Source organism: Rhodnius prolixus, unplaced genomic scaffold (assembly GCF_049639745.1).
Source record: "Rhodnius prolixus isolate KJV_2025 unplaced genomic scaffold, Rpr scaffold_1, whole genome shotgun sequence".
In the NCBI taxonomy this organism is placed as follows: domain Eukaryota; kingdom Metazoa; phylum Arthropoda; class Insecta; order Hemiptera; family Reduviidae; genus Rhodnius; species Rhodnius prolixus.
In genome coordinates, this window is record NW_027411581.1 from 60,280,200 (window position 1) to 60,292,224 (window position 12,025).

At 32.4% G+C, this 12,025-nt stretch overlaps 3 protein-coding genes across 3 annotated transcripts; 1 reads left to right on the plus strand and 2 right to left on the minus strand.

The window, feature by feature from the left end:
• Positions 1-181: 181 nt before the first annotated feature.
• SmF (small ribonucleoprotein particle protein SmF) lies at positions 182-2,335 on the minus strand. The gene is made up of 2 exons (XM_074120939.1): positions 2,177-2,335; positions 182-555 (listed from the first exon to the last, which is right to left on the minus strand). The coding sequence occupies exon 2, from the start codon at positions 539-541 to the stop codon at positions 266-268; it is 276 nt and encodes a 91-aa protein (XP_073977040.1). The 5' UTR covers positions 542-555; positions 2,177-2,335; the 3' UTR covers positions 182-265.
• Positions 2,336-2,529: 194 nt separating this feature from the next.
• Positions 2,530-6,574, plus strand: ND-24 (NADH dehydrogenase ubiquinone). The gene is made up of 7 exons (XM_074120722.1): positions 2,530-2,740; positions 2,951-3,004; positions 3,069-3,131; positions 3,226-3,413; positions 3,506-3,713; positions 5,028-5,104; positions 6,331-6,574. The coding sequence occupies exons 1-7, from the start codon at positions 2,705-2,707 to the stop codon at positions 6,425-6,427; spliced, it is 723 nt and encodes a 240-aa protein (XP_073976823.1). The 5' UTR covers positions 2,530-2,704; the 3' UTR covers positions 6,428-6,574.
• Positions 6,575-8,742: 2,168 nt separating this feature from the next.
• On the minus strand, positions 8,743-10,837 carry LOC141450353 (U6 snRNA phosphodiesterase 1). The gene is made up of 5 exons (XM_074120707.1): positions 10,571-10,837; positions 10,366-10,496; positions 9,350-9,530; positions 9,078-9,237; positions 8,743-8,950 (listed from the first exon to the last, which is right to left on the minus strand). The coding sequence occupies exons 1-5, from the start codon at positions 10,654-10,656 to the stop codon at positions 8,765-8,767; spliced, it is 744 nt and encodes a 247-aa protein (XP_073976808.1). The 5' UTR covers positions 10,657-10,837; the 3' UTR covers positions 8,743-8,764.
• Positions 10,838-12,025: the final 1,188 nt, after the last annotated feature.

The window sequence follows — 12,025 nt, forward strand, 5'->3', positions numbered from 1 at the left end:
CTTTTAAGACATTTATAATTTTATTTTATACTTATGCGTCAAATAAATTTGATTTAAAAAAAAAGTTTTCTTTTATAATTATATTAAGAATATTTATGAAATAATTTATAATCTTTAAAAAAAAGTACGCTTTTCAAAAATGTGAATTAATTATAAAATGTGATCTTTTTTTATAAAATAAAGAATGGTCACATTACGATTTAAACCTAAAAATACAAGTAAAGATTCCAGATACAATGGAAATTATTTCTTAAAAATCGTAAACTTAATCCTTCATTTCTCCTTCTTCATCTTCTTCTTCAACCCCTCTTATATATAACACATTATTACACCTAATAAGCACTTCACCAAGGTTTCCTGTGCAGGTACCATCTATATGTTCTTCAGTATTAGCTAACTGAAGATTCATGTATCCGTCCACTGATACCAAGTATCCTTTATATTCATGGCCCCATTTCAGTTTCACCATTACTGGTTTCCCAGTTAAACTATTCAGGTAGGGTTTAGGATTGATTGGCATTGTTACTGCTGAAGTCGCCATGTTGTTTTGATTATCTGAAAAATACAATTAATCTCTAATTAACGTTAATTTGTCATATAACTAGTATAAGCATTTTTACAAGTCCACCATAAAATTCGGGCAAGAACCAAACAACGCTCCCGTATCAATAACAATGGTGGTATGTAACAACTATACCAAGAACAGAGTTTATAAGGATTGTCAGCAATTATAACAGAGCACCTAGCAATTGAACTTTCTTTAAATGATACTTAGAAGAACACAGTACTGCGTAAACAGCATTTTTTATTGCCAACCACGGACAAAATTAAACTAATAAACAAAGAAGGATACTGAACCGCTCTAGCATTTAAAAGTTTTAACATTATTTTAAGAATTCAAGCAAGTAGGCGAGACCCGGCAAAAAGATGAGCTGCTCTTGTACCGCATTAGGCTGGAAACATAGTGGAGCGGCGAGCAAAGCGGCGATGATAGCGAAGAGCGAAGCGGCGAAATCAAACACAAGTAAACATATGGGACCGCGCATAGTGGCGAGCAAAGCGAAGATAGAGCAACTCTATCTATTTCTAGTTTTTGTTTTTGCCGCTGTGCTCTTCGCTATCATCGCCGCTTTGCCCGCCGCTCCACTATGTTTCCATAGCCTAAGGCTGGAAACATAGTGGAGCGGCGAGCAAAGCGGCGATGATAGCGAAGAGCGAAGCGGCGAAATCAAACACAAGTAAACATATGGGACCGCGCATAGTGGCGAGCAAAGCGAAGATAGAGCAACTCTATCTATTTCTAGTTTTTGTTTTGCCTTAGGCTATGGAAACATAGTGGAGCGGCGGGCAAAGCGGCGATGATAGCGAAGAGCACAGCGGCAAAAACAAAAACTAGAAATAGATAGAGTTGCTCTATCTTCGCTTTGCTCGCCACTATGCGCGGTCCCATATGTTTACTTGTGTTTGATTTCGCCGCTTTGCTCTTCGCTATCATCCCCGCTTTGCCCGCCGTTCCACTATGTTTCCAGCCTTAGTAACGTAAATGAAGATGGCCAGTTTAATGCACATTTCTTTTAATGAAGCTTTTCTTAATAAGGTGACCTTTACTCTCGACAACTACAAATTACACTGCAAGGAAGAGTATAAGTGAATAGATCTAAAACTTATTTAGGCCTACTGCCTTACAATTATCAAACAAGTATAAAGCAACATAATTTATAATTCCTAAATTACTTAAGTGTTTAAATTTTTTTAGTTATTCCACTAGTTGGCCACCAAGTCCAAGCCATCACCTCTGTATAGCTATTAAAACGAGTGTTATTGATCCTCTAAAACACCAGATAACTATTCAACATACAGTTTAAAATTTAGAATCTAATTCATCTTATTTTAATCTTTGATTAAAAAAAAAAAAAAAACTCAGTTAAAACCTTATGACAGAGGATCTTACTCAGACCAGAACAAACAGCACAAAGTGAGTAACAAAGTCACTGTTCTTTTTACAAATATCAAAATACATCCGCCGCTACTATCAACAAAAGGATACCGCATACTAAACACAGCGAAGGAAATTAAATTTTAGAAAACTTTTCTTTCAGTGCTACTTTAAGGATGTTGGCTTTCTTAAAGTCATTATTGCCTAAAAATATGCTTTTAGCGAAATAATAAGTTTTACCTTTAGATTAACTAATTTTCTAAACGGAGGATCACTAACGCTTCACAAACCGGTAGCTATTGTAACCTTCCTCGATGTACAAGTATGGTTTCCGTGGTTTTAAATGCATTATAATATTTATAACGATTTTATACTGTTTTATATTAACAATTTACTACTTTTGTCCTACTTAAAAAACAATTTTTGGATTTTAATGCATTATACATTATTTGATGGGTACTCAAAATTTGGCATAAATTCATGTGCTATTTAACAGATATTTTAAAAACATTATCTTTGTAATGTGCCTACCAATACTTTTAAAAAATAGAAATCATGCTTAAAGCAATTTGAATTTTTTTTTGTTATTTATTTATTTTATTGATTCAGTTTTCATTTTGGTTAGGTTATATTGACTGGGTGTTATATTTCATAATTAATAATTTTTCAAGGAAATTCATTTTCAAATATCTCAAATGTTCTGAGTTATTTGACTTCTGTTATTAAAGACATTGGCTATAGATTTAGAGTGCTAATCACAACTACAAAATGCTATCCAACTTAAGAAAATTTGGACAACTTTTGGTTGGTTTTTTAAAGATATTTGATATTTTTTAATTGTTTAGGATTTGATCGCTTATTATTTATTTGCCATGTTCTCATTATTTAAAATTCTGTATTATTATAAAATACAAATAAGGCATACGTTTTGTATATTGAGATACTATTCGACAGTAGATAATAGTATCGAATTTTGTTTTACAAATCATATCTCTTTTTGCATTTTTCTTGCAGATACGAAGAAATATCAATACTTCATCTGTAGCACAATCAGATAATTTATTTGTTGTAAGTAATTTTGTTTCTCACAATTTTGAATAATTTTAGTAGTATTTACGATTATTCTTTTTAGCATCGAGACACTCCAGAAGATAATCCTGATGTCAAATTTGAATTTACTCCTGAGAATATGAAGGTTAGAATTTTAAATAAAGATTCCGAAATAGAGACTTAGATTTTGAGTAGAGACTCTGTACCGGATAGCTAATCATTCCGTTTATATAATATAGAGGGCAAATGCAATTATTTCCATCTATCCGGAAGGTCATGAAAGAGCTGCAATGATCCCGCTTTTGGATCTTGCACAACGTCAACACGGTTGGCTGCCAATATCTGCCATGCATGCTGTTGCAGACCTTCTCAAACTACCTAAGATGAGAGTGTATGAAGTAGCAACATTTTATACTATGTTTATGAGGTACTCGTCTAGCGTTGAAACGTTTTGATTGGAGCTATCTATGTCAACTAATCATCTTTTCTTTTGTACAATTTATGGAATATTTATTTCAGAAAACCAACTGGAAAGTACCATGTACAAGTTTGCACCACAACTCCATGTTGGTTACGTGGATCTGATGATGTGTTAGAATGTGTGAAAAAGCACTTGGGTCTTGAAGTAGGAGAAACCTCTAAGGATATGATGTTTACCTTGTCAGAAGTGGAGTGTTTAGGAGCGTGTGTTAATGCTCCTATGATTCAGATCAATGATGATTATTTTGTAAATATCTAATTTTCAATCCTATTACCTGAGAGGAAATTTTAGCATAAGCTATATAAAGTTGCTAATTTTTTTAAATTCTAATTTCATTTCACAAAACAATTTTTTGTTTTTAATTCTTAATATTAGTAGCAATCATGAAATCACAGATTTCATCCGCAGAGTCTCTTATGATAAGAGTTCGAAATTTTTGTCTAATCTGAAAGTTCTTGTTTTTTGTTCTTGTAATTTTATTTTTCTAAACATCCTACTAATTTTCTTTAATTTTCTAATTTTCCTCTATCCTTAGCGATTGTTTTATCAGTTCGACTTGAGACTTTGTCCTCTACTTTCAGAGTTTCTATACTATCTTGATAAACTGCTTTCTGAAAATACATTAAAATGCGAAACCGCTCAGAATTAAAGGAAGTATTAAAAGAAGCTCCTGTGGATGGATCCCTTTTTTATCTTACGGATCCTTTTATGTTGAGAAGGCGATGCAGAAAATTTCTTCTAATCACTTTTTTCAAGTGACATTGAGGCTTTGATTTGTCCTTATAAGTGATGATTAAATACTAAAATAAAAATGTTTAGAGAGTTCTTGAGAAACTGATTTATTCCATAATGAGAAATCTTTTTCACGGTTGTTTTTAATTTCTAAAGCCAGTTATTTGTTTCATTTCTTATTCTTAATTTTTAAATTCAATTTGAGTCGGCAATACTCAATGACGCTACAGATTTCACAAATACTTTCAAAGAAGGATTTGTACCAGAAGTTGTTCAATAAAAAAGAGAACCGAGAAAGTCTGATATAGCGTAGCTTTCTTGAAGTACTTCCCAGAGTTGGATGTGGAAATACTAGTGCAAGAATCGCCCCTTAACTCCAACAACCCAACACTATAGAGCATTACAAAAAAATAATAATAATAACTGGGCAAATATTAATGTTAACTGGGCAATTTTATTTAAGCAGAGAATGAAGTAAAGTAAAGTGAAGGAATCGCCTATTTTTTCCAGCGGGGCTTCACGTCCAACTACTAGGTGTCGTGGAGGGAGGCGGAAGCTCATAATTTACTACAAAAAAAATGTGTTCCAACAAATAAAAAGTAGTCATACGCGGGATTCGAACTGGGAATCTCCCCAACGCTCTTAACCATCCGCCCCTTTAGGCAGAGAGTATTCATATTAGTATTATTGATACCTCTTCATGAAAGCATTGCCAGCGCTGGCTGTACAGTGAACTACCGACGATAACTAAATAAAAAAGGGTTTATATTTATGTATTTTAATTTTATTTTGTTGCCTCTTTTAATAAAATTTATAACCCGCTTTCAGGAGGATTTAACACCGAATGATACACTGCAAATTCTTGATGAACTCAAAGCAGGAAAAAAGCCACCTCCCGGGCCTAGGTACGTTCATTATGTTAATAAAATGTAAAGTTCGTTTTTGTTTTTCTCTTTAAATTTACAAATATTTTTGAACTAAAATAATGTAATACAATTCTGGAGAGAAGATGCCTGTTATTACTTCGTTTTCTAGCTTATTGGGAAATAGCACAAATAGTTATCTTCTCTTACCCTGATAAGTAAGAGAAGTACAGATTCATTGTAATCATGTACAGATTTTCGATTTGTTGTTTTCACCTGAAATAGCCGTTTTAAGGTCCCCTGACGATTAAAAAGGGCTTTTAGCGACTTAGCTTTGTGTGTAATATCCCCCCCCCCCTACTATAACTCAAAAAGGAAAAATCGGAGAAATTTCAAGTTTGATACTGCCCTTAGGTGCCAGTTGAGAACAAATTAAGATTTTGGATTAAATAGGAAAGACAGAAGTACCACTTTATAGAATCAATTAATTAGATTTTTTTATGGTTTTCTGAAAGACGGTTTTTATTGCTAAACTTGCCACTCCTGCATTCTAGAAAATTTATTTCTCTTAACTATAATGAGAGTGTTAATTACTTTTATCTTTAACCTTTCATTACTGGCGCCTACAACCCTCGATAATTCCTTCCAATCATGCATTAACTCCAGACATTTTGTAAAGGTTATTTTATATTTGGAAAAGGCATAGCTGTCTGCATCTTTCATGTCAATTTGGAAATACTGCTCTCTCTACGGCCCTCGGCATGAGTTTCATATGCTGCCCTAACCGTGAGCGATATCCGACCAGAGCCACTATTTATATTTCGAGTTGATGTATCTCCTGCCCTATATGTGTAATCTCTGCGAAAATAACACATTTATAGCACTCTTTTACTTCTACAATTGTGCAGAATTCCCGCTTTCCAGCTGTATTTATAACGGAGATATTAGATGTTAAAGTTTGGTGGCATTACACTTCCTTCAAATTTCAAATTGCTGTTCTCTTATCCTATTAGTGGAATCATTGCGAAAATATAGGCAATTATAGTGCTCGTTTACCTTTACAATTGTGTAGAGGTGCAATCTTCTGGCTGTATTTATAAGGGAGATATTAGATGTTAAAGTTTTTAACTTTAGCTGTGCCTATCCTATTGGTGAAAACCTTGAGTGGTCCGCGGGTCGCGTGTGACTATACCTATCCAGATTAAATTAAAATAAAGCTTATGAAAATGTACCTTCAGTTTATTTACCTATAAACAATTTTTTTTCAGAAATGGTAGATTCGCTGCAGAACCAGCTTCTGGTTTAACTTCTCTAACTAGTGAGCCTCCAGGACCTGGTTTTGGTTTACAAGACGCACTGAAATAAAGAAATGTAAATAGTGTAAATATGTATTAGCATTTTAAAATTGTTCCAAAAAATAATTGTTGATTTAAATAAAGTTGAACATTAAGTAAATAAGTTCATTCGCTAACTGTATTTAGAAATAAAATTTAGTTGAGTTTTAAATTTTAACTCAGCTTCAAATGTTATGTTGGGCACCGACTCTATGGGGGAGGGGGAAGTTATTTTGGTTAAAATTAATTTAATATACAGTAGTAATAAATCTTTGTATAGTTCCGGCAATACCTTTAACTTACATTTTCTCAGATTTGTTTATAAAAGTTGGCTTCCTTCTTCTTTGGGATGGGCAATCTTGTGACCCCATCGTTGGATTTGTATTTTTGTCGTTGAAAGCGTCTTTCATTTTGATACATATAAGGGTTTTAACAGAAAAAGTGTTCCTGAGCATGTTTTAGAGGGAGGGGGTTGAGGGTTGACTGGATTGTTTAGTAGCATTGAACTTGCTGCAAGTAATTAGCTTATAGTTAAAAATGGCATTTTAAATTTCTGAAGTAATAATGTATGTTAAATTAGAAGCAAAGTAGTATCGTTTTAATTTAAGCGATACTACACTGTACGTGCTGCAGAGATTTTAAAAGCAAATTAATTAAATACAAATTAAAGCGTTCAATAGTGGAACGACACTAATGTGTTCATAGTTTGTTCTTGTAATGCATGAAATGAAAAAATTAAAATATATATCTAATTTATAATATCAAGCTCAGATCTGAGTAATAAATTTATAGCATAAACTACAGGCTGTTTAAATACAGTACAAATTCTTACCTCTTCAGTGTCACGCAATGTTTACTAATCCCACTAGCAAAAACGTTAACAAGAGCTTTCTGGGTTATAATGTTATTAATCTTGCCTGTTGCACCAAATGGCTCGTGTTATAATTAAGATCGATACCTTTTTTGGATGTCTACTTTTCTTGTCTTTCTCCTCCTTTTAAGGCTATTACTAAAATGACCATGAAGAGTTGCCTTCATTTGGAAAATATAAGGTAAGATACAGTTAGTCTTCCGGATTGTCTGGAGTTTGACTTTTTCTGCCTCTGTCACCTAATTTTATGGCAAGGACTAAAATAGAAGTATAGCCTTCATTTCGAAAATGAAAGGTAAGATAAAATAGAAAAAAGAAATCAGCTTTTTTTACTCTTTCACCTGCTTTTACAGCCAAAGATTAAATAAACACGAACGATAGCTTTCATTGGGAAATCCGGCAGGGCAGTTGTACAAAGCTTGTTCGTCAAATATGAATATGTTGTGGACAACAATTCCATCTTTAAAAAAAGCAACAGCAATTGCTGTTAAGTGAGCTCTATTAGCATGAACGATAACTACTCGGCAATCATTAGTTCTCAGTTCTCTCGCTAGAAAGCATGGGTATGTATAACATTTCTCTACATTTCGGTAAAGGAAAATCTAATCTTGAAATCTAACGAAACACAGAAAGACATATAAACGTTTGAAATTTGAATGAATTTGAAAAAATACAAAATTTAACCTTCAATATCTCGGTAACTAATATCTCTAGAACATTGCAATTTGTGCCAGTTATACACCTATGTTTTCTCTACAATTCGGTAAAGAATTCATTAAAATCTGATCTACTCGAAAAAAGATATAAACGTATTAAATTTGAACGAATTCGAAAACATCCAAAATTTAATCTTTATATATCTCATGAACTACTATCACAAAAACATTGCCATTTATACCACTTATAAAGCTAACTTTTTTCTAGATTTCCGTAAAGAAATTACTGGAATCTAACAAGTACAGAAAGTGTTATAAACATTTGAAATTTGAATGATACATAAATAGGTTGCATGTAATATACATCATTTGTTATTATATGAATGTATTTATCGTTTATTTTGTCCATCGTAGTACAGCGTTTGTAAAGTTCCACCAAATTTTGCACTTTTATCCATTATCAGCGATGATTGATCAGTTTAAATATATACTGAATGGTGCTATTGATAGCTTCTGATAACCACGCCTCAACTATATATAGACCTTCTTGGCGGTTATAGGTTCTACGGGACGGACCTAATTTATCAGAATGTTTTATGGGGCTATTGCGAGGACCTACTGCCAAAGCTGCCTTTGTTAAGAGTGCTTATTATTAAGCAGAAGCAATAAGAAAATATAAAACATAATAAAAATTAGATTATAAATTGACTTATAATATACATTGAACGTAATAACTTTAGATTGTACTTGATCGAAGAAAGAGGACTCTTGGAAAATTAGAATAGCCAACAAAAACATAGGAGGTTTTAAACAATTAGGTAAAAAAAAGCTTATAATTTATTCATTTAAGGTTAATATTGTACATCTTATTTCCAATTTTACAAATATATCTCGTGACAGGAATTGTGACATCAAAAGAATCATTAAGATTTGCTTCAAAAACTTTGCTCATTTCTGGTAGGAGTTCTTCTAATTCCTTCTTCTTATCTCCCAAACACCACAGAAAACTCATATGAAAAGATGCCTCCTGCAAAGTTACAATTTGATTTTCTTATTTTATTGACTTTTTAAAGGAATTCCTGTGTTTATTTTTTAAAAAACAAAAAATTTAAACTGAATTTCATGTTGTTGAAAAGAAAGGAAAATTTATTTACATTATAGAAAGGGTGCAGTTTGTATTCAGATAAACATTTATCTAAAAGCTGTACACTTTTAGTGATTTCCATTTTACCAAATCCAACTGACATTGCGAGAAATGTTCTATTACGTTCCTCATTGCAATAAATCTTCAAACCATCAAACTGTACATCATATCTGTAAAAGGATAACACTTATCTAATGACAAATTGATGACAGATCATATATTTTGAAAGAAAATTAAACCAATTAAAAATAATTATATTTTCCAGGACGAAAGAAAATTTACCTTAGCATTATACCAAGAGACTTTTTTACAGCAGCCACAAAGTCATCAATCCAGTGATAAAGAAGTATAAATGTTCTAGTAAGGCTTATATGGGGTTCTTCAATTTTCTTCATCTCTATTTTGGGTTGACAAAGGTCAATTATTTGGTCACGTAAGAGATCAAAAGGGCCATTTTTTCGGTCTGTAAAACGAAACCCAGCATTATTAAGGGTCAATCACAAACAAGAAGCTAGTTCAACAGGCAAAAGAAGATTAGTACATCAAATTATCCTTGAAAGTTAACTTAGGAATTTAATTATTACAAAATTTAAAAAAAAAACTGACTGAACAACTCTAAAACCGCAATTATATTCTGCAAATGGTTTGACACGCAAAATTAAGTTTCTTTTTGAAGGTGAGAGACATTTATAACACTGACCAAGTTTCAGTTTTTTTAAAGCATTTGGATCTAGAACTATTATTTCTGATATGAACTATGGTATAGCATTGCAGTAAATAGATAATAATTTGAAATTTTTATGAAATCTAAAATTCCTTTGAACTGCTCAAGCTGTAATAGTCACGCTTAAAGTGGGAGGAGCAACTAGAAAACAATTTTCAGCAATTAAAATGGACTATTGTGGCTTCCTTCCGTGTCAGTGATTATACAGAATGTAAAGGTCTCTTAACTGCACAATCTTATTGTGCAGGATTTACTTGCAGATAGGCTGCAAGTAAACTGTTACTACGTTAAGAAGGGGTAAATTAGTAAATAATTAGAAAAAAGGTTCTTTAACTGGCGAGTGTATCACTTTCTGAAAGGGTTACAAATGGCATGGGATGATGCCTTAAACTAGCAAAAGCTTCTCTGGCCCCAACCAGCTTCGTAAAATGAGATTGTTGGCTCTCTGAAATCGGTGGAACCAGGTACTAGAACTTATAAATTCCTCAGGCCCTAAACATGGCATTAACAAACTTACTTTTATGTTTAAACAAATAAGGCGCAAAATATTATTTATTAACTAAATTTCGCATACACGGAACATAGATGAGTGAGTTCCAATTTCCTCTTTGATGTGGATAAGATCTAATCCTTCCTTCATGTTTTTTAGGATCATCTTTAACTTCTTCTTGGGAAACTAATTTAAAAGAATTTGGCAACGGTAATCTGTGGACAAAGTTCTTAATCAGAATCTTATTTTTCTCGAATACATGAACTTATAAAATGAAGGCAATAAAAACCTTGGTGATGTATTTTCTGGGTGTACATTTTCAATAAGTTCCTCTTCACTCTCATATTCGTTAAGCAGACTCAATGATGAAAACATAATTCCCCAAGTTGCCACTGATTGATATCATTTCATTATAAAAAAGAAAGCAATAAAATGGTTGCACATGCAATGTTTTTAAAGTTGCTTAATATTTTAGTGTTAAAAACTTCTATAAATTACATTGGGTCCTTTAAACTTAGTGCACAAACATATCAGAAAGAACCTTCCCCTGGTTATAATAAGTTAAATCAAAATCTGCCCCCCCTTTTAGAAACGTTATTATCTTAACTTCATTGGCAACGGAGACAGTGAGAATAGTCCCTCATTATTTAACAATTCAAAAAAGTACTCAAAAAGCTTAAGTCTAAAAATATTATTTTTAGTAATTACTATTTCAATTGATGCTCTACCCCACATGCTTTAGCATCCTTAAGTTTACCATCATACTTGCTTCTGAACGCTAAGGTTTTGTTATGCCAAACTACATGTACATATGTATATAATTTCAAAACATAATATCAACACTCTTTAAGGCTTCATAAACTTACTATGAAATAAAGAAAATTCGGAGGAGTCGGAGCGGAAGCAATTGAATTGTTAATAAATTTTTGCTTATTACTGGAAATTAAAATTCTAATATTCGTTGCTTAAGCGCAAAGAATAACATTCTTGTCTGGAGGAGAAGTTAGGAAGCAAGATGAGTCGTGTCAAGCGCCGTTGTACCGAGGAAGAATGAACCCTTCCGACAAGTTCTCTGATAGCTGGAAATTTAGCTAATTAGCTTAAGGAAAAATAGAATAGATAACAAGCTCCTTCGGGTTTCTTACCTCCTAACACATTTGCTGGACTAATTATTGCAATTAATATTACCTTAAAAATTGTTAATTCCCAGAACATTGGTGATGATTCTAAAACTATGGAGGAAGAAGAATAACAGTCATAATAATAAATAAAATCATAATATTCAACTTCTTTTTTAGATTTTTCTTATTAACATCTCATTAATATCTATATTAAAGTAAAGTAATCGCCTATTTTTTCAGAAGGGGCTTAACGTCCAACTACCAATTTTAATATCTATATTAAATCGCAGTTTTAAAATTTTAAACATACAAAATATGTTCTGTACTGGACGATTCCAAGTGAATTCCTAAACATAAGATTTTAAATTTGTGTTATACTTTTATCACAAAACGTTCAGTACAATTGCCGAAAATTAGGTGGCATTTATATTATAATGCATTATGTATTTAAAAAGCACAAATCCCAGGTCATTGAAACCTACTTGCGGCCTTGAATTTTATCTTCTTGGAAGCCTCTATGCCTCACTGACTGGTATACGACAAATTTGGCTAATGTACACTCTTAATAAATCTTATTTTCAACTCTGATATCCTACCTGCTAATCCTTGAAGGATTCCTCTGT

Bases quoted from the DNA above. Each gene is read 5' to 3' on its own strand.
- SmF (XM_074120939.1), bottom strand. From the start codon at position 541: ATGGCGACTTCAGCAGTAACAATGCCAATCAATCCTAAACCCTACCTG.
- ND-24 (XM_074120722.1), top strand. From the start codon at position 2,705: ATGCTATCCAACTTAAGAAAATTTGGACAACTTTTG. The intron at 2,741-2,950 runs GTTGGTTTTTTA...TTTTTCTTGCAG, and splicing joins GAAAATTTGGACAACTTTTG to ATACGAAGAAATATCAATAC. The intron at 5,105-6,330 runs GTACGTTCATTA...ATTTTTTTTCAG, and splicing joins AAGCCACCTCCCGGGCCTAG to AAATGGTAGATTCGCTGCAG.
- LOC141450353 (XM_074120707.1), bottom strand. From the start codon at position 10,656: ATGTTTTCATCATTGAGTCTGCTTAACGAATATGAGAGTGAAGAGGAA. The intron at 9,238-9,349 runs GTAAATTTTCTT...ATCCTTTTACAG, and splicing joins TCTCTTGGTATAATGCTAAG to ATATGATGTACAGTTTGATG. The intron at 8,951-9,077 runs GTAAATAAATTT...GTAACTTTGCAG, and splicing joins AACTGCACCCTTTCTATAAT to GAGGCATCTTTTCATATGAG.